General features: G+C 39.6%; 2 protein-coding genes across 5 annotated transcripts; both read right to left on the bottom strand.

The window, feature by feature from the left end:
- RPF2 (ribosome production factor 2 homolog) lies at window positions 1-17,696 on the bottom strand. Of its 3 annotated transcripts, none has more exons than XM_075145671.1 (10): window positions 17,573-17,696; window positions 12,613-12,745; window positions 11,709-11,746; window positions 10,953-10,992; window positions 7,841-7,922; window positions 7,672-7,748; window positions 6,374-6,473; window positions 1,893-1,995; window positions 752-896; window positions 1-392 (listed from the first exon to the last, which is right to left on the bottom strand). In XM_075145671.1, the coding sequence occupies exons 2-10, from the start codon at window positions 12,667-12,669 to the stop codon at window positions 213-215; spliced, it is 822 nt and encodes a 273-aa protein (XP_075001772.1). In that variant the 5' UTR covers window positions 12,670-12,745; window positions 17,573-17,696; the 3' UTR covers window positions 1-212. The 3 variants fall into 3 exon arrangements, with proteins under 3 accessions (XP_075001772.1, XP_075001771.1, XP_075001773.1); XM_075145670.1 differs by lacking the exon at window positions 17,573-17,696 and adding an exon at window positions 13,720-13,943; XM_075145672.1 differs by lacking the exon at window positions 17,573-17,696 and adding an exon at window positions 13,492-13,649.
- Window positions 17,064-25,529, bottom strand: GTF3C6 (general transcription factor IIIC subunit 6). Of its 2 annotated transcripts, none has more exons than XM_075145673.1 (6): window positions 25,344-25,529; window positions 24,031-24,111; window positions 21,098-21,161; window positions 20,477-20,521; window positions 20,232-20,345; window positions 17,064-17,715 (listed from the first exon to the last, which is right to left on the bottom strand). In XM_075145673.1, the coding sequence occupies exons 1-6, from the start codon at window positions 25,407-25,409 to the stop codon at window positions 17,420-17,422; spliced, it is 666 nt and encodes a 221-aa protein (XP_075001774.1). In that variant the 5' UTR covers window positions 25,410-25,529; the 3' UTR covers window positions 17,064-17,419. The 2 variants fall into 2 exon arrangements, with proteins under 2 accessions (XP_075001774.1, XP_075001775.1); XM_075145674.1 differs by having other exon boundaries at window positions 20,232-20,342; window positions 25,344-25,528.
- Between the last annotated feature and the right edge of the window lie 2,202 nt (window positions 25,530-27,731).

Here is a 27,731-nt window from a genome sequence, read left to right as displayed (position 1 = left end):
GCAAGTTATATCACATTTTTTATTTTAAATAACCAAGTTCCATGTTAAAGCTCAATACCCCCATGTTCCCTTTAAAAGGACAAATCATTAAGAAGATTTTTTTTATAAAACTAAAGCTAACAGCAGCTGAATCTTTCATGTCTGGCAAACTTATGTTACAATATATATACTAAATTTGAAGTACAAAGAGTTTTCAAAACTGTTCCAGACTATCAAGCTGATTTTGACTTTTTGGGACTAACCCCACCATCTTCAGCTGAGTTCTCTGCTGGCCTCTTTTTTAACCCTTTCATTTTTCGTGTCTGCAGTTTACCAAGATCTTGCTTCTGCATGTGGATTCGACCATAAGTTGTACCGAACACATCATGGGAGATATTCTTTTTCTTCTTAGGCTGTAAGGGAAGAACAACATTGGTATTTCTGAGTAGAAAGTGCCAGGAGCTCTGGTGAGAAGCCAGATATTTGGCCTTACCATCACCGTGTTCATCAGTAATTAAACTACCGAATCAAGTGTCTAAAAGCAAGGCCGCATACATTGTTTGAGCTTAGAGATTAAGATTTGTTCTGCTCTTATACGCTACCAGAGGAGAGTTTGTATGCCAGCTGATCACCACAAAAGTGCTAAGGCCCCAGAAATATTAGTTGGCCTATATAAAAGTAAGCTTTGGTCGCATATACAAGAATTAATACTTCAGCTTTTGCTCTTCTTCACATATAGATCTGGAAGTAATATACTTTCCAAGGTATGTACCTTCAGGGCTTTTGGTTGTTTTAAAGACAGCTTATAAAGGTCATCTGAAGCTAAATGTGTCCTCCTCATAACCAGATCTAATGAAGGTCCCATCTCTTCCAGTTCAATTCTCGGTATTTTACAGCCAGATTTCTTCAGAAGCACCCTAGAAGGGAAAAACAACCAAAATCAACATTGTCCTCTGTGATAAAGATTTATCTGTCTTCCTAAAGGGCAGGTTCAATCCTGTAATTTGGAAGACTATTAAAAACAATTACTACTGCTAACTCTATTATTGAGAAAGATGTCTGTCAATAACAATTTACAATATATTAAATCTGTTCCATCACAATATGAACACACCCAAAATATAACCTGGCTAAGGTAACCTTTTTTTTTTTTTTTTTTTAAAATGAGACCAGTATTATCAGTATTACTGTTGAAACTCAGTCCCAGTACCCTGAAAGCCGTATCACTCCTCAAATTCAGACTACTGCCCTGGATATTAATAGACATGAAAAATATTTCCTATCATTTACAGCAAAATAACCTGAGCGCTAACCAAGAAAGTTTTGTTTGTTTGTTTGTTTTGCCGAATGAGACTGATAAAAGTGATTTTGTTGAAAGAGAAATCAAAATCACATGGAACACAAGCTATGAATGCTCACAGCCTGCTAAGGCAAGGCCATGAACTGTGAGGGTGAATACCAATGCAGCAAGAAGGATTGTCTTGTTCTGCCTTTTCCTGTTTCTCCTTGTGTATCGCTGGCTGCAGCCTACCGCCTGTCGTTCTCTGACAAACACCTAAGCGAGGAGAGTCCTAGAAATCAGCCGGAGAACAGACTAAGTCTATGAAGTCTGAGACTGTACTTTGAATCCACCCAGTTAATTCACGCCACCTTGCTAATCCAACCATATGAAAGAGCAATCCTAGCTAGAAGGGGAAGCTCAACAAGTAAGAAGCAGCAGGTTTAGGGCTTAAGTGTTTTTCTTCTGCTGTACAAGTTACTCTGTGTTATGCTGGAACACCTCTACACATTACGTGTTTTAAATGCAGCAAACTATTGCTCAAGCCAGTTCAATTACACAACTACAGGCTAAATTTGAGGAAAGGTTGACAAGTGTACCAAAAAGCAAACAAATAGATAAAACGCATACTCACTTATAGCTTCGCATGTAAATTTTCCCATCTACAGCTGTGAAATGCAAAACATACTCTAAACCAGCCAGACGAATACTGGGCACACTAGGACCTCTGAAGAAATCTGAAAGAATATTTTAAAAAGAATAAATGCCAGGTTTCTTGACTGAAAACCGAACCAACAGATGGCTATAACAAATTGGTTTATTTCATAACAAATCGGTTTATTTCACTGATGTGAACTCCTTACCTATCTAGGTATTTTTATTGCATCTAACTAAGCAAGGCTATACATAGGATGGCTCTAGAAAAGCCGAATCCATATGTTTAATGGGAATCTCATGCAATAGCCGCTACTTAAAACTGCAGCCCTGCCAAAACATGGGAGAGAAACTTAACATTACAGGTATTAGCTCCTGCACTGATGACACCAAACGCGTGTAGAACTCCTGACAGGAACACACTGACTTCCCAGAGATAATTTGGTAGCAATATACATGCTATCTAAAAATAAGTGCATGGAGAAGTGCAAATATACTTTCAGAGCAGTAACTTAGTTTTATTAAGCAAACTGGGATAATTGCATTTTCTATTCTTCTAAATATTCAGCTCTAAAGTCAGAAAAATGAAATGTATTTTATTTTGTGTTTAGGCCAGTTCACGCTCAGCTAAACATAGATCAATACAGAGAAGCCATTAGTTCAGATATCTGTTTAAAGACATCATTCAACAAACTGATATTTAAGAGTCTTAATCAGAGCCAGATTTGCGCAAGTACAAAGAAGGATCAAAACCAGTACAAAACAGATTGAAACTGTATCTTGTCAACTCTTACCTACATTTTCTGTCACTGACTTGGGGAAAAAGTTTAGATATACCGTTTCTTTCATACCTCCCCCACAACAAAGCACTTCTGTCCTTTAGGTAAAGCAGTATTCGTCATTACAATTAATGTTTTCTCCATTTAATAAGCAACACATAACTATAAAAATAAGACACTTGAAATACTTGCTTAGTTTGCAAAGAGAACACTGAAATACAGGCTAAATACAAAATGAGCCGTCTCTAGTGAGGTTCTTATATCAGGCTACGAAAAAAATACTGTGCAATCAGAAAGCTTGCAATAAGCAGAGCAATCTGTCCAACATATGCAGAGGGTGGAGAAAGAATGTGACCTTGACTGAGGGAACAAGGTGTGCTAATAAACACGACAGGGCAATGCTGAAACTGCTGACAGATGCAAAACACAGTCTTTTCCTTTCTGTCCCATTTTCAGATCCCTCAGCTAGTTGTCTTTTCCTCCACTACCTTTTTTCAGGAGTATCAGCACTGGAGTGACATCCAAAACAAAGTCTTGCTGGCAGATATCAGCTGGAGTCTAGCCAGGAAATTTCCTTAGTCAATGAAATACTCTCTCTCCTCTTGTGGGTTGAGCTTGTAGTTAGAGTAAAAGTTGCAAATAAAATATTTTGTTTGCTTCTGGCATATATTTTCCCTTCGACTAGTTCTCTGCGGGTACACAAGCTTACATTTACAGTGGTTTTACTGGCAACATCTCCCTTTCGTATTTTCCTGTGGCATCATACATCTTTTTACCCACAGGATGATCTCTTCCAACAAATGCAGGTGGTCAGGAATTTCTGTTTCCTGGCAATGCTGAACAGCTGCAGAAACCTTACACTTCAGTACACCCAGAGAGTTGAAGTTTTTTTAATGTACTCTTAATTTACAACTCTTGCTTTGGTTGGACTAGAGACTTGCTTTCTCCTTTCTTTCCATTCCTAGTTCTTTCTCCCCCTTGTCCTCAACATGTTTCCAGAACCTCTAACTCACTTCTTCCTGCAGAGAGCTTCACAAGACCTTTTCATTTCCAGATTAAATTCCTAAGTTATTTTGGAACAGGAGTCTATACACTTCTTTTTGCATCAATTCGTATCCAAAAGCTGGTAACACTGTTACCTATGTAGGTATGGTTAGCATTAGGGGAGTTCAGACATTTCCCAGCCATCCCCTTGCTTGGCCAGAAGGAACCCACAAATCTTTTGAGACACTCAAAAAAGTCTGCGTAAGCAAAGCTGTATGAAGAACAAGCTGATGCTCAATCTAAAATTGTAGAGGTCTCCTGGAAACCAACATTTTAGAAAGTGTATAAGCAAGTCGCCTAGCGCCTAGCCATTTTTAGGATGAAATGGGTATGCAATAACAGAACTAGCCAGCAGGAAGTGTTGTAAGAGATGAAACATTTTATAAATACAAGCATAAAAAGTTATTAGAATTTCATGAACTGCATTCCAGGGACTTGCATCGTAAATGAATTCCTACACTACCACATCAGCAGGCAACAAAAACCAGAAAAGAAAGAATGGGATGTCTCTGTCTTCCAGGTCTCTAAAGAAAAATACAGCTGCCATTTATTTCTCCTAAATAACTTCTTCCACTTCACAATTTAAGCGGACTATAGGGTTTGGTTACCATGAAGACAATAATTCACCCTTGCTTTTAATTTTACAAAGAAACTGCTGTAAGATGATATTCCAAACATGCAGAAACCCTTTTGACACCAGAAAAGCCAACGAAAGCTTGGTTGTTCACCAGCATCACATTGCTTTGGCAACAAGAAGCTGTTAGTTATCTAATATTCTCTCTGGGATCCCAACAATACTGCCACAGTAACAAAATATTTGCTGTTGTTATAAAGACATTTTTCCACCTTTCTTAGCAATAGAGTGGCAGCTTAAAAGCACTATCTTTTGCAGGAACAAAAAGAATCAGTTCTTCCCTATCAGTTAAGGACAGGTTTGAAGAAGGTCAAATTATTACTTAAACAATTTTAATTGGTTAGTGATACCTTCAAGCCTTTACACTCCTTAACCTTTTCCTTTGTCTATTGTTTTGCATCTAGGTGTTTCATAGAAGTCAGCAGAACATTAAGACCTGGAGTACTTGGAGTACATTCAAGAAAAAAGATTGGGTGTCAATTTGAGTACATTTGATTGCAGAGTCATTAAAGGCAAATAAATAGGAGAGGAGAAAAGACAGATGAACATCAAAAGCAATAGGACAGGAAAGACTAGTTAGTTATTTGGCAACTATCTAACGATGCATGTCTTCCATTTAAGGTATCAAGCTGTTAGATCATGGGATGCATGAGCACATCTGGATGCCAATCACCAACACTGTGCAGATGCCTGAACAAGATACACTTCAGAAAATAATGCACCTGCTTCCTACAGAGTAAATATTCATCGTGTATTCATTCATACACAAACGTGCAGTATTAAAACTCACTTATCTTCACATTCCATATTCACCCACCTTCAAAGGTTTATAAGCAGTTACTAGCCTTTCATCTATCCTCAAGAACCAGTCAGCTGTATTGAGAGGATGCAAATTTTCTCCTCTCCTGCTCCCTTTTCAGTCTCATTCCAGATGAAACATCTTACCTTAAGGAATTATAATACTGAGGGAAAAAAAATCTCATTTTTAAGATCTGTTTCTAAAGAGCAATCATTTATCCATTTGCCTAGGAAAAAAGAGCCCAACCAATATTTATTTTGTATGAAAGGGAGATCTTGCAAAGCTGTAAGATTATGAATTGGTACAACCCAAGAATGGAACTGAAAGAACAAGACTGTTCTTATTGGGCCAGTTTCTGTATTTTACCAGAGCCTAAAGAAAGAAAAAAAAAAGTAATCTACTTTTAGGAAACCTATTAAAAAGAAAAACACCACCACCCTACTTACTGGATCTAGTTCTACCAAGCAAGACGCTTTTATTGTGTCAAGAGATACAGTACCATATGACTTCTATGTCCCAAAAAGCTACCCTAAGAAAAGTATAATCGTTTTTTGTAGTTCCCCAGAAAAAACCCACAATGTGCTTTATCTTCCAGAGCCTCCAACCTTGAGATAATGAAAAACTTTACACCAGTTTGTTTACTAAGCTCCAAGCCTGCCTTGGAGCCTATTATCTACAGCTGATGTTTTACTGCACGTGTTCTTTCCAAGCACTCTAATCAATGGCACTTTTGTTAGAATTGGTCAAATTTCCAACAGAAAATGCTTTCATTATAAAAACACAAGCTCAATTATACCGATCTGACTTTTTTGTAAGCAAAAATATCCCACTTTCTGAACTTAATCCACTGATTTCAAATTAGATACTTCAAAAATATTTTTTTGGTTAGAAAAGTGATGATCCAGTACAATTACAAGGTAAAGACTTTTTGAAAAAATGCCAGAATTTTCCCACAAAGTCATGAATTTTTGTGAACACAAAGTCTCAATTTCGCAGTCTTTTAGGCTAGTCTTTTTTCCCCCCTCTAACAGTCACGATGATTAGTTAACTTTAATTTCATGTGACATGAAACTTACAAATGCCTGTTCTTATTTTCTTTCTGTGCTGAACATTAGCAAACATGTATTGACAAACCAGCATTTCCCAAAAGATCATATTACTACAAATTTATGCAATCCTACTGCTCAAATAATCAAAATACTGACCAATAAGAAGGCTCTTCAGTCTTCTGTATTCTTCATTTACATCAAACATGTCACCAGCAAATATCAACATAGGTTTTGTTCCTTCAGGACATTTACTGTTCTGCGGAATAAGAATTTTAAAACAGAATAAAAATTCAGCCCATGTTAGGAAACATATTATTAATAGCTGGTTAGCCATTCAATATTGAATGAAAAATTGTTGTGACCTGTGATCAATATGGACAGAATAGACACTTTTGTTTCACTGAACAACACTGTATGTGTATCAAAGGACTTTGGTTTTAGATGGGTGAATTGTATTATTCTTTGTGCTGGATTAAAAAAGAGAGATTCTTTACTATAAAATGTGTAAGATAACACCTTCCGGTAAAAATGAGTGAATTTGACTGCAACTACTAACAAGAAAATTAAAATTAGAAGCAAACAAGTCTATTGTACTTCTGACACTGGAGAATACATGAAAAAGGCTAAAAGAATAGTTTAGTCAATCACCTAATTTTAATTCTGGCCAACAAATACATTTACTTAACTATAACTTCCCTGCTATAGACAGTGTTATGAAGATACACACTACAATCTGACTTCAAGGGGAAGATTCACCTTTATAAACCGTAATGTCTTCACTATCCCTCTAGAGTGTCCTGCCAATTTATACACTGTGATGAGAATAAGGACCATAAAAATTCCTTATTTTTGCAGTGTATGAACTGCTTGATACAAAAGTATACACATACAAAATGTCTTAAGTCTTGCCAAAATAAGCCTAACATAGCCATAAAAGGTGAATTTTCTCCAGGTTTAAATAATCAAGATGTTAGCTCCCTGTCTGATTTAAGTATAGTTCCCTGAAAACTGGCATTTATGTGCTACTGAAAGCTAAAGCAAGTTTCAGAATCATCTCAGGCAGCAGAGTGACCCTCTTTGGTTATAATTTGAGAAGAGGGATTTCAGTTTTCAAAGCCTACACCAGTTTATATAGGAACCTACCATGAGCAGAACTTGACTAAGGAATTTTGTAAATGTAACTCTTGAATTAAAAAGCAAAACATTAGGAATAAACCAAGTCTAAAAAAAGAATTTGCAAAGAAAGTTGCAAACTTGCTCAAAACAACCAAAATAAAATAAAAAGCAGAGCATAAAAATAACATTCTGGGGTACACAAATTAGCAGTCCTCATATACTGCATGAAACGCTTTTTTAAACAACTCCTGTCCTTACTGCAAAGCACAGAAAAAGCCAATGCACCAAAAAAATCCACCAGTAGGTGTCACTGAAATACTGAACTAATGATTCCTTACCTTGACATCTTTTAGGGATACAAACTTCTCAATGCCTAGCTCAATCATGTCTAGGACGTGATAGTCAAACATGCGACCTGTGAAAGTAAAAAAAGAAAATCGAGCTATTTGAATATTCATTGAAAACTAGATCTTTCATCCAAATAAAAACCCAAGTGAGACATATTACCTATTATCAGGTTGTTAGGTCGCTTCTTGTTATGAGAGCCAAACAGAAACAAGGAACAATCCGATTTCTTGGAAAAAAATTCCTACAATTGAGGGAAAGAACAAAACTCATGAGTTCCAGTTTGTAGTGTTTAAAATATTTGGTGAAGGTATACGTCACAAACACGTGAGGTTAGGAGCTGCTTAACGAGAAGAGCAACTACACTTACCAGAAGAGTTTTGAGCATGTCCAGGTCCACATAAGCTAAAATTGACAGCTGGATTCAAGGTTCAAATAACAATTAATTTCTTTTTTTATTTCCCACTGCAATTTTAAAGATCAAACCAGGCAATTTTTTCTTGCCATTTTATCTGTAATGCCCTTTTTCATAATTCCTCATTATTTGTTTTTACGTAAGATACCTTCAACCACTTCTCCTTGCCTGAAGGGTAAGTATTTGCAAGTTGGCTGCAGTTGTAATGCCTCATTTTAGTTACCCAGCTAAGCTTTATGCACCATGTCAGCTTTGCCTAACAGCTTCTGAACAACCAGTTAATTCCCTTGACAGCAAGCCTAGGAACATCTGCAAATATCTAATGTTCTCACACTTGGGCACGAGAGTCCTACTACAGAGCAACTTCACGTCAATTTATTATTTAAGACTAAGATGCAACTTAAAACCAAGCCAGTGGTGACTATCATAGAGGAGATCTTTTCTCCAGGTGGAGTAGACCTATTATGATATTATGTTCAGAGCCAACATTACAGCAGTTCTTTCTGAGGATGTCCAACTCCAAAGCCTTTTTATGCACTTCTTGTTTCTCAAGGCAGCCCCTCGTTCTGTGTATCAACCAGTTCTAGATACACACACACGCTATCTACCCAGTACTTCCCAAAGCACCAGAGTTTCTATACCTGCACTTAGCAGTTGTGAAGCGGAAAGAGCCGCTGCATCTCCTCCCACCCCTGCAACAGCAGCAGCTCAGAGAGGACTTTGCAGCTCTGCCCCTCTGGGAGGTCAGGAGAGACACCCCCAGGAGCAATCCTAGGCTGGATTAATTGCACGTAGAAATCACTGCAGACAGATCAAGAACAGAACCATCCCCTTGAAACACTTGCTCATACAGCTCTGTTAATCACTGCGTGTGGATATACGTAAATTCTCTATCGGCTGTATGATATTAAAAAGATGCAACAAACTCAAATGCCTCAAGTGTGTCCTGCATATACTGCAACATCGCATACATTGCAAAATTGCCCTTTTAAAAAAATGTCTGTAACCAAAGTTAAAAAAAAAAACAACCGGACTTGATTTGATTTTCCATATTTTTCTAGGCTCTGATTATTTGTTGACACTGTTCTCAATGACCCAACCCCATTGTTTTGAGTACAAGAATTAAAGTTCCCTGAAGGAACTTATTTTAAAATATAAGAATGATTTTAGCTGCCACATTTTCCCAGAAATTATCAGAAGTTTAAACCAGTCGTCAGCTAACGATCAGCTAGTTCCTGTGACTGTGAAACTAAGTCATCTAGCTATGAGATTGTAAGAGGTTTAGTTTCAGCAAATAATGTCGCAAATCTTTCCTCACTGCCTACAGTAAGTTTTCCATTCCACTCACAATATTTTAGGGATGGCTGCATTACTGTGCTTCATGCCAAGAACAGAACAGAAGCACATAGTGCAAATCCTCAGCATCAGATTTAATGCAGATTAAGTACCTTTCTATGTTGGTGTATCTATACTGCAACCACAATGATTTTTTGTTCCTAACACATTAAAAATACTTTAACTCAACTGTTCAATACAACTTCAGCAACTCCTCTAGCACTCCCTATTGGCTGCCTTCGCTTTTTTAAAAAGGATCATTAGCGATCATTAAGGATCCTTAGCCATCTCTCCCCTCCTCTCCCTTTTTATTTACAGAAAATTCCTTAGATATGTTTCCCCTTCAATTTCACAATCCCTTTCAGTCAAGAAAGTGCATTTGTGTCCTGTGTGTATACATGAATTTTTTTTTCTTCACCCCCAAATTCCCAACTTCAGTGTGCATTTTCAGTGAGTTATTTCAACAACTGCCTCACATATTGGAAAGCTGACCCTTATTTCCCTATGTGAGTCAGCAGTGGCACAGAGCAAACATTACCAAATCATGATCACTGGGAACGAAATAACTTATTTTGGGATAATTCATTTTTGTCTTTATTGTAAAACGACAGCTGTACATCGCTATCTCCTTTCTCTCATTTTGTTGAAGGAAATACATATACTGCTTTTATGACAGACATATTTCAGCACTTAAAGTAATGCTTCGATTGAAGTGCAAACATGTGAGGTATAATCTTAGGATTAGCCCCTCTATTTTTTGCCTTCCTGCTCATAAATTATCTTGACCTTAAAGCACTGAATCAACACCAAATCCAGACAGGGCATATCACCAAATGTATTTCCAAACACACACCCCCTTCCAAAATACCCTCCAAGCCTCTGAAGAGCCACTTCTGCAACCTCTTCGCAGGCCAAATACACATATTTAACTGAAATTGCACATTTTTCTGACAGTTCTTGACTGAATGTTGGAACAGAACTCTCAGCGACCATCTCACACTTGCACAGCTGACGCACGTGTTTGCCTGTGGTACGCTGCTGGCCTTTTCTCCCTCTATTCAAACATGAGGAAGTCACAGAAAGCCATGACCCCTCCATTTAACTATTTTTACCCATGAATTCACCAAATTGAAAACAAGTTTTTCATAAGCTATGGCACTTTAGAGGACTGACTTTTAAAAAAAACAAAATAAAACGCTTTATTCTTCCTTTCCTATTAAGCATTGTTACTTATAATAGTGTTACAGACTCCTACATTTGCCTATCAGTTTACAGAAACATGCATTAAGGTAAAGACGAAGTCCTCACAACATGACAATTCTGTCTTGCAGCCAGAGGAAAAATATGCCCACTGATGACACCACGAATCTAGACATAGCCCCCATCTTCAACTTATTCAAACTCCCTATAAACTTTGTTTCTCATCTAGTTCCTCACGGAGTAATAGCAAATTATCCTCCAATAAAGTTCTTCATGACTTTAAGGCTGTAAAATGTCATAAAAGAAGATGTGGTTTATACTTACCAATGATGTTTGATCCTCAAAAGGCCTAGTAATATTTTTCCTGAGAGAAGGAAAAAAAAATTAAAAAAAAAAAAAAAGAACAGACCCAGATAAGCACTTCTAATTAGTTCTCTGATAACATTAAAATTCTGCATTCTACTGAAAACTCCAGCAAGTAGAGGTTCAGTTTTAGTTCAAAGCATAAGTCATATTAATACTACCAGGAGTTCCTTAGTGCCACAGTTGCCACTTTAAGTACCTTCCTCCACGTTTCCCGAAGCCTGACTTCCAGACCGCCACCAGTGACACTTCAGAAACAACTGCCCTTGCTTGTTCATCCAACGTTAAATTTAGCTATTACAGTTAATGCCTCTGCACTACATCCATGCAGATATTGGGTACCCATTTTGAGCAAGACTTATCTATCATTATAATCTGTAACTCAAATTCGTAAGAATTCGGATATAAGAACTCCAGTCTACCCACTGGACACAGAACCTCGCTAACTGTTTGCACGGATCAGAGTCAGAGAAGCCAACTGTTCAAGTTTGCTGAATCCTGCTCCGTAACACTTGGCACAGAGCTGGGCTCAGCACCAACACCGATCACATGTAGCTTGTTTCCAGTCCACTGAAACGTATGATGAATCTCAGTCACCTTCTGCAACCCTTTCTGTTGTTCAAGCCCTAACGCTAGCCAGCATCTCTATTCATGGTTTGAAATTCCCAAATGCTGTCTCGTCAGAAGACTCAAAGATGTCAAAGTGAGACCACTTACTTTTTATACAGTACAGCAAAAGGCTTCTTCACAGCATACTGCAAAAGACAAAGTTAAACACATTAGTTCTAATACATTTAAGTACACAGCACTGTTTTTTCTAAAACCCTACAACTTACACAATCACATGAAATAGAGTAATTGTTTGTGCAAACCAGTCTAGAAAAAAAGTCACTTCAAAAGGTCGGCTCACAGTAATACTCTTCAAGTTAGTAGTACTAAGCTTGGTTCCAAATTAATTGCAGGAGGACTTATTTCTAGAAACTAAGAAATAACAAAGTAACTGAGAAACAGCTGAAATCAAAGCCATGTAATGGCTTTTTTTCCTCCACTTCTAGTGGCATGAGGAAAACCAGGGAGTGAACAACCACCTGATTATCATCAGCATAAGATGGTAAGAAAACAACAAAGCAAGGAGAGAAAAAAGTGTAGGAACTGCTATAACATTTTCAGGTATGGAGTGAGGAGACAGGATTGGTAAGTTTAATTTTTGGGAAAGGCTGAAAGCTCCGTATCAACACACACAAGCAATTTACAGGATTCTGGGATATGACTTCAGCTGTATGATCCAGTCCCAATTCTGTACCTAATTCTCTTGTTCTCAAATTGATTTGCAACACTTCACCTTATATACTGGATAACCACAGAAAAAATAATAATGAAGAGAATAAGCTCAAAACTTCTGGCAAAGAGGAAATAGGAAAAAAATAATTTCTATAAAGGGGTAGGTAATGACACCTTTGGAATACCAGTCAATCTGAAATCTGGGGAACAGAAAGAGTATGAAAAGAAAATCTTACAGCAGACAATATGCAAACTGTAACAAAAAGAGAAAGGAGGTACCCTTGGTATAGCACAAAAGGTAGTACAATTAAAGGTCGCGTACATATGTCCAACAACTTACAATGTCTTTAAGCACTTCAGTCACTCTTAAGTTTGCATTTCCTCCTTTTATAAGCATAGCATTTTTTGTATTTTCTTTAAGTTTGGGTTCTCTCTTCTCAAGAAATCTTTTTGCTCTCTTAGTTTTAGGTTTTCTGTAACAATAAATTAACAGTTAAAAACTTAATATTAGTAACAACACCCGACACCGCAGAAAATAGTAAAACAAAACAAGAATTGGAACAAGTCATGTTCAAATAACTCGTTTCAGTGACTCGAACTTCCCAACCTGCAGAATTACAATCAATGCTAAAAGCCCGGTCTCGGATGAATGTGTTTTACTGCCACTCCTCTTCCCCTCTGTCCCCCCAAGCTAGCAAAGGTGATTTTACAGTCTTGGGCTTTTCAGTTTCGGCTAGTTTAGAGCTTAAGCTATACCAGAATTCCCACAGACTACTGACAGGCTGAAAGCTTCCCTCACACCAGCTCCCTCCCCAAGTCAGAGACTCGCATGTGAGAGGAAACAAAGTCCCTCAAGACCATCAACGGCACCCGAAAGGAAGGCTCAGGTAGGGCACACCTGTCGGCACGAGCCAGCGAGCAGCGCCGTGCGTTACTGGGGTGAGATACACCGGCCTTAGCAGGGCACAGAGCTTACACGAGTTAATAACTACATGGCTTAAGAATTACGCTTCTCCACTAGATGAATGTAAAGCTTTTAGTATCTTCTCCGTGAAGCATTATTTTCTTTTCAAAAACCAACCAAACAGAAAACCCCACCCAGGCACTTCCAACTCCAAGTGAAGACAGTTTTTTCCAGCGTACAGGAAAATACATAAATTCCATACCAGCTGGTCACCACGGTTCCTTCAAGTTACCGACCGAGTAAGGGCTCTCTTACCACCCATAAAAAGACGGCACCGCTCCGTTTCCCTCCTTCCCGCCGCTTTTCCGTAAAACTTTCCTCTCTGCCGGCCTCCCCCCTGGCAACCCTCCCCGGACCGGCGCCGCCCGGGCCTCACAGCCGCTCGGCGTCCCCGGCTGCCCGCAGGGCCCGCTCACGCTTCCCAGCGCCCGGGGAAGCCGCGCAGCACGCCCCGCCCGGTACCGGCCCCCCCGCCGCACTCACACCACCCGGTCCAGCGCGTCCATCCCTGCCGAGTCGCCTCACGTGCGCGGCCCCGCCGCCGTCAGGCAACATCATCCGGTACCTCACATCCGCCGCGGGAAGGGGGAGAGGGCAGGCGGGCGCCAGAAAGCGCTCGGGTTCGGGCAGTGAGCATGCGCGGAGCAAGCCCCGCCCCGCCAGGGGCGCGTGTTGGTGTGCCTCCCCCTGTGAGCATTCTCCTTTCCCGTCGGGTGGGGGCCGCCTTGCGCAATCATTCTTCCCGCTTAGGGAGGCGCGGTAGGCGTTGCCGTGCTCCTGCACCTTTGGTATCTGAGTTACATGCTGCTGTCCCGTACCTAAATGACGACTCCCCGCTAAGTAGTGCGTGCAAATCAATTAACGCACAAGTAATGATGCAGTTGCGCAACTGTACGTAACTGCAGCAGTAGCTGATCAACTTGTTTCTGAGCTTTTTGCTTACCCTCCTCTCATCCCTGGCACGTGGGGAACCACGTTAAAGTTGTACAGCTAAAACATGCCATTTTAAACCCAGTTTCCCCCAAAATTTACTTATTTGGAAAGACCGATGCAACTATTATGACTGAAGAACATGACCTGATACGTAATAGAAGCCAAATGCCAAGACTTATCTCTGCCTAAAATCCCTAATGTGGTAGCGTCACTGTTAAACTGGTACCTACGCTTAACCTAAAAAGCTCCCGGTTGTATCAAAGCCTGCAGGCCTTCAGTCAGTTGGTCAGAGCTGTTCAAAGCTGTTGCATTTGCTCCTCAGGTTGGTGTTTAGAACAGATCAGAATCAGCAGCCTGGTCAGGAACTTCTGTCCAATTTTTGTTTACTTGCATCCCCTTCCAGTTTCAGTCCTGTGTCTTCACACGGCAAGAAAAATATTTCTGTTTTCTCTCCTCCGAGATTTACACATCGTAGAGTATATAAAATAGCATGAAATGCTGAAAGCTGATTTAATAGATCTTGGATATTTGACATACTGCCTTTGATTTTAATTAGACAAAGAGCTTTTCTGTAACCTCTCTAAAGAAGACAAGTCATTTGATCGCGACTTGAAAATTGAAGGTACAAGAAAGCCAAACTACCCATCAAAATCCAAAGACCTAAAGAAGAAAAATCATCCCCTGCCTGCCTACATCTAATTCGGAATATGCCCACCTCCCAGCCTTCCTGTAAGCTAAACACTTCATGTGCTGCACTCTGCTGCTGTGAGTCCGCTTGTCTCTGAATCTTTTCCAAAGTTTTTTTAAAATCTTTTTTTTTTTAAGTGCTAACACTGAAAATGAACTCTTATTTTATCAGTAGTCTGAACATCATATACTCTGGTAACTGTCACAATGCGCAAAGAAAAAGTGTTGAATACCAGACATGGCAAGGAACTACCGAGATGGTCTAGTGTCTAGGCACAAGGACATGAACCATACTAATAACCAGGCAAGGATGCTTACGGCAGTAATCCTAGTCCAGCTATCATACTCACCCAATACCCTTTTTACTCCACACACCCCCACCCACCAATTTTGAATTGTACTTGAAGTAAACACTTGTTGGGCTTTTTTGGGCAAAAATCAGTAAAGCTGAAGAATTTGCTATCAGTAGCAGTGGACTCATAGTATCTGCTTTCTAGGAGGAAGGGGGAAAAGATGGGTAAAGAGTGAGTATGGTTGCAAAAGTCAGGGCTAATAATGATAGAAACAAAAGTTTGAGCATTACAAATAACATTTAAAATCTAAAAAACATTATTATGAAGGTACTCATAGTTTATGATATACGTAAAACATTTAAAAAAAACCCTGATTCCCAGGTAAACTAGAACAAAGAAACAGCTTCAGTATACTACTGAAAAAAAAAAAGCTGAAAAAGGTCAGAAACCAATTCTGCTAGAATACTCCTCGCACATAATAAAAAAATTTACACATATATAGTGACAGATTTAGCAATTGGTTAACAAAACATAAGAGAGAGCTGCTACGTTCGCACGCTGACAGAGAATAAACTCTTGGAGGCACCTCTCCATTCTCAGCGGCAGAAGCTACGATAGCGAGCGCTTTGTCTACAGCACACCCCGTCTCTCTAGCAGGAGGTTCAGCTGTCAGCAAGTGCAGCCCAGCACCGCAAATGCTCCCCACTGCAGACAAGAGCTTACATTATACCAGTTCATAATATTCCCAAGATTGTTATTCCAGATATAATTATCCTCTGTCTATCAACACCACACAAATCAAGTTTCAACAATGCTTTTAAACTTCCACGATTGCAGTTAAATCCAGAGGGAAGGCTGAGCGGTCTCCCTGAAAGCCGAAGCACAGACACTACCATGTGAAAGATCCGTACCCAGGCTGGAGGCGTTACAGAACATGATCTCTCTTCTTCCTCACCTTCCTCTCCCTGCCTCCCCTCTCCCCATGATTCAAGTTGCTTGCTGCTACATAGGAAAACAGAATAGTGGGATTGATGGTCTGAAACTGTTGCACTGTTTTGATGACTTCTCTTCACTGGTCCTGTGCTGTGAACAATGCTGGGGGTAAACTTCTCTTCTGATCATACTAATTAAAGTATTACATAATTATACTGGAATTAATTAGGCATTCCCATCCTCCCTGCATTGTTGCAATTAAACTATTTTAAGGGAAGCAGAGAAAGGTAGGAAGGAAGAAAGGTCAGGAAGAGACCGTTTTATGTTTAAAAAAACACTGTGCTTCTAAAAACATTACCATGAATGCACCATATACTCAACTTTTATACAAAATACTACGTGACGATATAAATGATGTAGCAGTATGTAGTATCAACCCACAGACTAGCTACAAATACAGCCAGGTGGATCCATTTGGGAACCACTGACACACGGTTACAGGAACATAGGCATAAAAACCTTCAGAAAAATGCCAGAGGAGAAGATCAGAGCCAAGAAGTTACGGGGGGGAGAGAGGGGAAGATACTTCCTTTTCTATAACATACATTATATTATATACCAAATGGGGGAAGGAAGAGTGACAGATGTCTCATTAAGACCTAGATTTCAGTTGTTGACTAGGCCACAGGGGTTTTCAAGATTTGACCGGACAAAGCCCTGAGTAACTGGGCCCAAATTCAGTCTTGACCCTATTCTAAGTAGGAAGCTGGACGAGACACCTCCTGAAGTCCCTTCCCACATGAAGGATTTCTAAAATCTGTCAAGGGGACAAAGGATCCAGAGAAAATCCAAACTAAGCAATTTGATGAGTAATCAAACAAGTAATAAAAGCCACACTTACTTGAATTTTTCTTTCAATAACTGCAGTACAAGACCAGACATAGTATATGGCTGAATATGACACACAAGGTGAAACTATACTTGAAAAATTCAGGACTTTATTTTAAACAATTTTTTTTTTCCTTTTTACAAAATGTTCCAGACTCTGCAATACATCAACATTTTTCTAAGGTAGGTTTTTTTAAATTATGTAACGATTTCCTCGTCTTCAATTTTGAGGTAGAGATACACACATTTTCTATCAGTATTTTTAAAAAACACTTAAGCCCTCCCCACTATAATCCAAACATAAAAGCAATGCACAAGAACACAATGTCCGTTTTTCCACTATTAATTGCTCAGACAAATTGGAAAGCATGTCATGGCCTATAAAAGTTGGCATTTAGAAGTTGGCCCATTAACTCCATGAAGAAATCCTGAAAAGATCACAGCTGATATCATGGAGGGGCATCATCTAAGGCAACACTTGCAGAAGGAGAATCCTCTGCCCCAGAAGCAGGGCTGTCAGGCAGAGGAATAGAGGCATCTATTTCCAAGCTGTGCTGCTTCTCCAGATCACAATTCACGTCAGAATTTCCTCCGCCACTCACCTCTCCCTCTGACTCCTCAGTCAATTTGTCTTGGGCCTGAGCTGACTCCTCAGAATCTTCTTTTTCACGCAGAAAGCTGCAAATCATATTAGGCCTGCTGTAGGAAAAATCTCTGTCCTTGATCTGTAACCACTCCACTCCACCTGATGCAAAGAAGGAAAATTTATATTGGTGACAAAAGGAGTTGAGAGTTAACAGCAGTTTTTTCTTAGTTCACTGTTACTAAGGCTGAGCCTGACCAAAATTTAAGTAAAAGAACCACTTGGGATAGAAAGATGTCTTTCAAGAATTTAGACCAACACTAATTTTTGTGGTGAGTCTCACCATGGGGCTTAAACCGTTAATTTTCCTTGAAAAATAAGGCTATGAGTAACAGAAAGGCATTTGATAAAGAAAGACCAGCTTAAAATTAAGAGAAAGTTAACTGTTGATAAATTAACAACAACATGCATAGGCTAAAATAACTTAACCGAGACATATAGCTACAGGTTTTTATCCAGATACTGGAGGCACTGTGTGTGGTTCAGTGACGTCACCAGCTTGGTCTCTAAAGAGCAGCCACAATGGAGATAAAATTATTAGGAAAGTAATGAAAAGCAGGAATGTCAAGATACAAAACTATGCTCCTTCAGTGTCACGAGTACTATGTCCTGCTCAATCCATACTGTAAAACTAGAAAAAAGAAACAAGAATGGGTGAAAGTAAAGTTAGCTCTACATGGGAAGAGACTTGAAAAACAACCAACCAACCACCAACAACAAAAACCACAAAAACAAAAAGCAACAAAAACCCGACAGAGACAGGAATTCTACTTGGAGGAGACAGCTTAGAGGGGGCAGATGTTTATAAGGCTGTACTGGGAAAACAAGTAGGGATTGACTTATCTCCTAATTCTGATAACAAACGAAGTAACTCGCACTCATTAGAAGCCCCAGATATTACATCTGTAACAACCACAAAAGCAATCTATCAAGAAAACCCACAGTAAAGTTGTACTTTTTCCATACAACAGAAATGTGATTTGAAAAGTAACTGCCATAAAAAGTGGTAGAAGTCAAAAGTATAGACAAGTTCAAAAAGCAAGTGAGGATGACAGAGCCTTTATGGACTAAAGGCATAGTAGTCCAGATGAAATCTCTTGTCAGGACATTAATGAACTGCTGAACACCAGAAGGATAGCCAAAAGAAAAGATTACTCATGTATATGTCCCCCTCCTCCTACTTTCCACATACCCATTTACTGCTGTCCATAGTCAGAAATACAATACAGGACTAAAACACCTTTGGTCCAATCCAGTATGGCAGTTCCTGTTGTATTTAGGTGTCAGACACCACCCTTAGACTCTTAAAATAATTTAAATATAATTCAAAATGCTGAGAAAATACTTTACAAATGCAATAAAGAGAAAAAAATGTTTGTTCACCTAAATCTTAGAACATCTGATAGGGAATGACATCAGAGATAGTGTAAGAATTTGTGTCATCTCCTGAACTCAAGTATATCAAGCTCTTACAACACGTATCGAACGGACTACAAATAGAACTGGGATTCCTCTCCCACTTAGATTTTTAGGCAGTACATATTGCCAATTCACAAGATGTTGCAGTTACTTTGTATGCACAACATTAAACTTCTGTCAGGGTACAGAAACAAACTGTTTTTCAGCAGGTATCATCATTTTTGTTCCTCCAGAACAAAATAGGCCTTTGTATTAAGCAACATATTCTATTGTACTTTAAAAATAATAGTTTCTGTTTAGTATTACCTACTTAATTATATGGAGAGAAGAAATGATACATAGTGTTGATAAGAATGCTGATGTTTGGTTAGATTCCAGATGACATTTCATGTTGCACCTCCTATGACCAATGTCCAGCTGACATATCTAATGTAAAATGGCTACATATTCTGAAAATATGAAGCAGTAACACTGATTTGAGTGAAAAATAGCATCTAAAAGCAATAGGAAATAGGATACTGCTAATGAATACTACTATATACAGTAAAATACTCAATAGCTGACTATGTAAAAGCATTGACTTCCGTACGAAAAAATACCACTGAAATAAAGCAAACATACGAGCACTGAGTTCTGCCTACAGAATGAAAATCAATATGAATGGTCTGCTAGGTGTGTCTTTGCAAGTAACTTAAATTCATTTACAGTTAACTGTAAATTCATAAGAACAATTCAGTTGTAGTACATACAACATGGAACTTCTTACTAAGGATATTATAGATTTTCAACAATTACAGAGACTTAAAAAGTCATCAGAAAAATTGATGGAAGTAAAAAAAAAAAAAAAAATCAATTAAGAACTACTAAACAGCACCTCTGATTTCAGAACTAGTGCCAAAACTTTTAGATGACAGAAAAACATACCAGGGAACATCAGCATATGTTTGCCCTGCTCTGACACTCTTCTGTAGGAATCTCCTATTAGCCACTTTTGGAGGCAGCACTGGTCAGAAGGAATCTCTCTCTCTTTTTTTTGTGTGTTTTGTTTTGTATTTTGGTATTTAAATATACACATTTGTTGTCTAAAAAAGAAAGTTCCTCTAACTTCCTGCATGCTCTTGAATCAAACACTTAATCAAGGCTGACACTCCTAAGCATAATCCATCCATGTCCCTATGCATAAGAGCAGAGGCACTAACCAACATTCTCTTCTCCTTCCTTCTTTTCTGTCAAAAGTGTCCGTGTCATGTTCAACTTCTTCATTGTGTGGCACTTGTATTTCAGCTGTACTTTTTGGTTGCCTTCTGCATCTACTATGAAAAGAGGAGAAAAAACAATACCCAAACCCCAATCATTATAGTGAATTCCACTATAAACTGAAACAAGGTAAGTATTTTTAACCTCCCAGGCTACCACAACAAACAGGACATCAAATGACAATTACCATGCTCTGTGTTTTCTTCAAAAACCACACAGGTTCCCAAGGTATCTACGGAAAACAAAGCAAAAATGTCTTAGAGACTAATGTATATCAACTGTAGATACTGCACCCACTGGCACAGCTCTGGGAACGTTCTGATTTCCAGCCCCTCGCAAAGACCCAGCACTGGTAACCACACTGCCAACTCAGGAACAGACAGGAGTATCACGGTCATTGAAAGTCACTCCAAGGGAGGATTCCAGATAATTTTCTTCGAGACCAATGTTGTCACCGTAAGGCAAATGGGAAAACTACAGATTGCACATGTCAGTCTTGCTTATACAGGAGACAACAAGCCCTTACTTTAAAGCATTTTATGTCCCACATTTTTCTCTGCAGAAAAACCAGCTGGTGCACCCCAAAGTCGGCTTCCAGGTATTCTTTCCAGTAAGTAACATGGATGCATGGCTAGTTTAGCAGTGAACTCAGACTGGTGCTGCTCTATATGGTGTTATACAAACACCACCCAGAACTTCAGCACCTCAGAAGACCATGTTCTCCATTCACAGTGCAATTAACTGATGTTAAGAAAGTTCTTTGGGTCACATGAAAAAGGAGAGATTGTATCCACGTCATTTTTCCTACCTTCATATTCTCCTGCAAATACATATCTGTCCACTTGTAAAATGGGCCTCTCTGTCTCTATTCCCTACAAAAAGAGGGACAAAATTGCACAGATGTTAGGTCTTTATTAGCCCAGGCAAATTTCTTGCTGTAAGACCAGAGAAGATAGGTATAGCAGAGTCCAGATTACATAAATTCCTTGAAAAGATAAATAGTTAAAAAAACCAACATAAGGTAACAACAGTAAAATAAGTATTCCATAACATGGTAAATGTGAAATAAAAAGTTTCTTTTGGTATTAAAGAAAAGGAATGGATGCCAGACTATAAAGCTTTCTCAAACTGTCAGCTTCATATGAAGAAAAGTACATCTTTAAAATAGGATTTATGGAAGTGGATAAGAGAGTTCTGCAGAGGATATGATTTTACAGAAGCTAGCAGACTCCTGAAAAAATGTCAAGACATGCAATTAAATTAATATTTATTAGTTTTCAAAACACATAATAAAAGTAGTTTTAGTCTTTACAATTGACCCTGAGGCCTCCTGCAGTGTTAAACATTGGGGGCAGGGGGAGAAGGAGTTTTCTTTCCATTTTTGTAGGCCGCTTAGTTAAGCAGTGGTAACAGCGGTTACAAAGGGTTTAGCTAATCTTACTGTAGAATCAGTGTACTGTTAAAAAAAAAAAAAAAAAAGAGTAATGACAATTTTTCAGTCTATCATCATACACGTTGCTTTAAGTATATTAAATACAAAGAATATACCAGATAATACTGTTCTCGTAATCACAACAAAACCAACAATGCTGAACTGGTACAGCAAATGCTCTAGTATGTTAAAAACGATCAAAGAAATTTAGATCAAACTGCAGCCAACGGTCTATTTAGGTTACAGTACATAACTTTAAAGTGCTTTAAATTATTTCCTCTAGGAAATTAATTTAACCTCCATTTTAAATTAACAAATAAAAATATATATATTTGCATGAAAAAAGATGTTATTTTCTAAGCTCCAATTATTACAAGTTCTATAAAGTGGAATAACTTTCAAAAGTCTTTGGAAAATACACAAGGGGATGAAGTCCGGCATAAAGCATTACACTAGCACCGGAAGTGCAACTGCAGGGTCACAGAAGCTTCTGTGATTACGGTGTGTCTACATTGTGAAGGAGTTGGAAATTGTTGTTATTTAATTTTATTTTTTTAAACAAGGAGTGGGAGAATAAGGCAGCAGTTCTATCAGCTCATTCCCTTCCTCTACAGCAGAGCTTTTCCAAATACACAGGCCAGGATCCCATTATTCTTAATATAAGATATACCTATAAACTGAATTTTGATAAAAATTAATGCCTGAACAGAATACACTAATTAAGACAAAATGTCTTTTAATAGTACATCGTGAACATCAAAATTATTCAGGACATGAAGATAAGCACATACTAAAAGTTTTGAAGATGAGGCACTGTGGTAAATTGCGGAAAATACAGAATATCACACAGGTTAATAGGAATTTGTGCAATTTTCGTCTCGTACTTTTTTAGAACAAAAGTATCTAAGATCAGCAAGATTTAAGCTCTGGGATTCTCTTTCTGCTGCATAAGTTGAGAACATCAGTAGCATTAAGCTAACACAGAACACATTTTTGGTTGTTTTTTATTACAGGAAATTAATAAAAAAATGAACACATCAGTACTAGGCAACAGCATTAAGGTTTTTAATATTCAAAACTTTATTTCTTTGGCTGACTTGCATTCCTTTTTGGACTATGCAAAAATGGAGACTGTCTTCCCCTTATGTGACTAGCATCACAGAAAACTTGCTAAACAGAGTTACACAAAGCAGAATCTTTTATTGGAGTTTTAACAACAGTTGTCCATTACGAAAAATCTCAAGGAATGCTTACTCTGTGGAGTGAGCACAGGTAGATTTGGATATGAGTAGGATACAGTACAGATACTTAAAAGTTTTTCTAGTAACATTACAAGAGAATCTCAAAGCACAAAATTTAAAAGAATTCCATTAAGACTATTGAAAAATATGTAGCCATTCAGCCACCAGTAATGAATCATCTGTGTAATACATTTCAAGCGACTTAGGTCAGATCCAGGAAGCAAATCTCCTTATAAAAGCATATATCCATCCTGTGATGGATAATTTATGAATTTTAATTGCATTTCTACGTTTGAGATTTTCAGAATTGACTTTACCACCTCACATATATTCTGATCTGTGGCATACTCTGAGACGTTCTCTTCCATCTTTTCAGTTTATAATAAAGGTCTAGTTTCAGAAAGTATTTGCAAATCAATAGTACTTGTACTATCTATACCGTTCTCATAGTCCACGTAGGTTTTGAAGGGCAAGTAAAATTTGTCCCATACAGAAAAAGTGATTAAACAACTCAAAAGGAAAAGGACAGGTAAGCCAGATTCTTACAATAACCTCACAGTGCACCAAACAACATCCGAAACTGTTTACCAAATGCTTAATACCCAGTTATCCTTTACACTTGCAACACTTGAACTTGCCAGGCAGTATCTGGAAAAAAAACGTTGTAAATACAATGCAATTCAGAAAGATTTTGGCTTTACCTGTCAGCTGTATTCAAGTTATTTGAAGAAGTGTGCTTAACAATATTTTTGTTGAATGTATAAAATACGTCACTTAAAAAAATGAACTTAGAGCTTGAAATCAGAGGGGATAATGGTCCTAGCTTATAAATACTTCTAAAAATACTTCCTTATATTTACATACTACTATGTTCAAAGACCATATGCCTTTTCTGAAATAGAGGGAGCCCACAACATGCAGCCAAATACGGCCAAGACAGTGCACATTAATTCTCTATCAAAGATTTAATCTAAATGTTATTGACTTCAAGGAATTTAGAAACAGCCTCAGTCCCTTGTTCACACGTGTACTGACTTACCCCTTTCCTATTGTGCTGTAATCACTCACCAAAATCTTGCATTTGTTTTCACATTTTTCTAAGAAGTCTGAATCAATAATTCCTGATAGTTCCACCATGACCAGTTGCTCCTACAAGATAAGTTTATCATGTACATCTGTAATTGATATATCTGAACTCAGGGGGAAAAAAAAAGCCCCCCTCCCAAACCTCAACAACCAACCCAAAACAAAAAGAACAGCATACAAAGACCCAGACCTTCAGAATAAACAGAACCCAAATCTGACTTATTCTGCATTTTGTCCAGAGAAAATGGCAGACAGATATTGCAATACCCAGGGAAATGCAGTGACCCACTACTCCATCAGACACCTGTTTCACACCTGAATTTCCAGGCCTTTTCTTCCTAGCTAGGAAGGGAGCTCTTTTTTCACCCTTGAAGGATCGATATGGGTAAATGATTTCTGAATTATAACAATATGACCACATATTCCAAAATACATTTTTCCAAAGCTTTAGTACCTACTTAAATAAGACACCATAGCGAGAGGTTAAGTTAAGCAACATGTTGCTTGAAATGGTTAACTTTCAACTCTTTAAAACATACTGCTTCAAAATCAATTCCTGTTTGCAATTCCTTACAACTCTGGGTGAGGAAAATGCAAAAACAAAAAACAGCCACCTTGAAAAAACTTTTATTCAAGGAAAAGAAGAGTTTTCAAGAATCACCACCTACTAAGCATCCATGATAACAGAAGAGTCATAGTTTGTGTTTTCGGATGTTATGGGGGTAGGAAGCAACTAAAACTGGAAGAGTGCTTTCTGACAACGCCGTTTTCCAGAAAACCTGAAGCAGAACAGCCAAACCGATACAGCTTTCGGGACACGACCGCTGCGGGGGCAGAGAAACCCGACAGGCCCCGGGAAACGCCCTCGCTCTGCGCCCGACCCCACCGGCGGCCCGGGGGCAGCCGTGGCGGCCCCCGCGCCCGCCTCTCCTCGCGTCCGGCCTGTCCCGCCGGCCCTCCTGCAAGCACCGGACCGCAGGCACCGGTTCCCGGGGGAGGCCTTACAGAGATACGGTGAAAGGAGAAAGGCCACCCCCTCCTTCACTGGGGCCCTAGAGCCGGTGCTCTGGAGCGCGTGCTTGGCCCTGGCAGCTCACAGGAGACCGGGCGCAGCACCCTTCGCTGCCACCCGGCAGGCAGCCTGACCCGGGCCCCGCAGCGGGGGCCGGGCCGGGTCCACAGGCGGGACACGCCCCGAGGGGGGCCGGGCCGGCGGGGCTGCGTCCCTTCCCCTAACGCTGCTCCAAGGAAGGGGAACGCCCGGGGAGCACGTCCCGATGTCGGCATCCACCAACCTCCACCTCCTCTTCCTCTGCTTCATCTTTCCTCTCGCCCTCCTCCATGCCCTCTGCCGCCGCCATGTCGCCAGCGAAGGCCCCGCTTCCCCCCCTCGCCTCAGCGCGCACCACGTGGCCCCGGCGCCGCCATCTTAGAGGGCGACCGGTCCCGCCCGCGCTGCTTCTCTCCCTTCCCTGCGGCGGCGGCTGGAAACGGCGCCAACAGCAGCGGCGGCCCCGCCCCCGCCCGCGAGCTGCCGCTCGCGCCAGCCGCCCCCAGCAGGAGGCGGGAGTGAGGCGCGTGCCTGAGCGACCGTTAAGCGGTGGGACGTGAGGAGCGGTCCCGGGGGTTGCGGGGAGAGGCCGGAGTCTGGCGGTGCCGGGGTGCGCGGCGGCGCGCAGGGCCCTGGGGAAGAGGGTGAAGCTCGGCCAAGGAGGAGCGCGAGGCCGGGGCGCGCGTCGGGGGTAAGATGCGGGGATGTGGGAGCGGGAGGAGGGAGGGGCAGCGACAGAGGGGTGGGGGAAAGGAGGAGTGGCGGCCCGCGGGGAGGAGGGCTCACCGGGAGGGCTAGGCTGGGGCGGGGCGGCTGGGTCAGGAAGCGCCTTGAGGGCCTGAGCAGCTCTCTTTCAAACGGGCTTCGTGTCCCCGAAGCTTTGCACCTCAGAAGTTTTCCACAGCCCCGGCAGTTTGCCAGAGTGGAGTCACGCCCCATTGCTCAGTCCTCGTTTTCCAGGTTGAACAAGGCGCATCATCACTGCTAGGCAGAGTCCTGGTTTCCCTCTTCATCCTAAGAGTCCATCTCTGCACCTGTTCCAGTCATCTCCCTTCTTATGTGCTAGCCTTGTATGCACCATTGCAGATTAAATCTTGCCAGACCCTTCTTTAGTGGAAAAAAGGGAAATGTTTTGCTTTGTGTGTGGTTAAATTGTATTTGCTATTTTTGTGGCCTGTGCCTGATGCTTTCTGGTTATCTTGTCAGGTTCAAATACTCTCCTGTCTGATTTCCACCTTATAAGGATTTCTGAGATAACGTATTAATTTGCTTCTTTATAAGTGCAGGACGTTGCACTCCATAATCCTCATACTGTTTTTTGTAATGTAATTGTCCCTTGTTTTCCTTCTGTATGCTATGTTTCTGATTTTGTGCCAAAAGTGTCTTCCTGCTCATTGTGTCAAAGTCATTAATTAAAATGTTAAATAAAAACTGATCCCAAGGGAGTTCACTGTAGATTTTCTTCCAGCCTCTACTTATATACTACTACTATACTCCATCTTATATAAGATAAACATAAATGACAGTATAGCACCAAATCAAGTGTTTAACAATGTCCAGATATGTGTAATCTAATGTGTTTCTCCTTTTCCTAGAAAAATCACTGATTTTAAACATATCAAGTAAGTTTAGTAGGATTTTTCTTTGGGAAGCCAGCATTAGGCTTCATGTCATTTTCTGTTAAGCTTCATGTTTTTAATTATTCTTTTCTTAGAGCTTGTTTTAGAATATTGCATACTGCTATGGTAAGAACAGCCTCTAAATTTGGATTAGTTCTAAATACAGAAAAAACATGCTGGGGTATGTTACCTTTTAGTCAGGCAAATTGCAAAGGCTTGAATTTTGACTGCAGGGGATAATAGCTGTGGAATAGATGTTTGGTATATTACAAGTGTTAATTATCAGATATTCTAAAATAATAGTCTGTATCATTTGCTTAGGGTGGGCTGCTGTATTTCATGGTTTTAGAAAATAAGAAAAATAAGTTTTTGAGTATTTGATTTCATGTTCTGCCACTAGAAGGAGATAGATAAATGAAATTATGCTCTGAGAGCTTGTTCAACATTTCTGATAGATGTTTTCAATGAGCTTCTAACTTTTAAAGCTGTATGTAAACGTTGGTAACTTTAGCTAGTTGATCTTATGCTGTATAATATGAGTATATGTGTAGTAAACCCAGTCTTCTAATAGTTCTTAACTACTGGTTTCTATTTATTAAATCGCTGTATTTGGCAATTACATTTTTCCACCAGGTTTTCCTGTCTTTAGATAACATTTTTGTTGTTTTAACAAAGTTCTGCCTGAATAAAGCAGAATAAACTCTCTATTCTAAATATATATTTTAAAATTAATTGTCAGAACTGACAGTGCTACTGTATCGTTACATCAATACCATCATTCTCTTTTTATAGATGGGAGGAGGTTACGTGACTTACTTAAAACTACAGAAAGCCCTTACAAGAACATAAATGTGTGCCAGATCAGCCTGTGTAAATCATAGACTGCCATGAACTGCTGATGAAAGAGCCAGTACATTTCTTTGCTTTTATACCAGCCTAAGTGTCATGAAGTATCCAGGGTCATCTCAGTCTCCTAGTTATCATGAGTCAGGGTGTGCAGTTGGATGATGGGA

This window comes from Calonectris borealis, chromosome 3 (assembly GCF_964195595.1).
Source record: "Calonectris borealis chromosome 3, bCalBor7.hap1.2, whole genome shotgun sequence".
Taxonomy (NCBI): Eukaryota; Metazoa; Chordata; class Aves; order Procellariiformes; family Procellariidae; genus Calonectris; species Calonectris borealis.
Note: the sequence above shows the minus strand (reverse complement) of the source record. Positions and strands in the feature narration are given on the sequence as shown.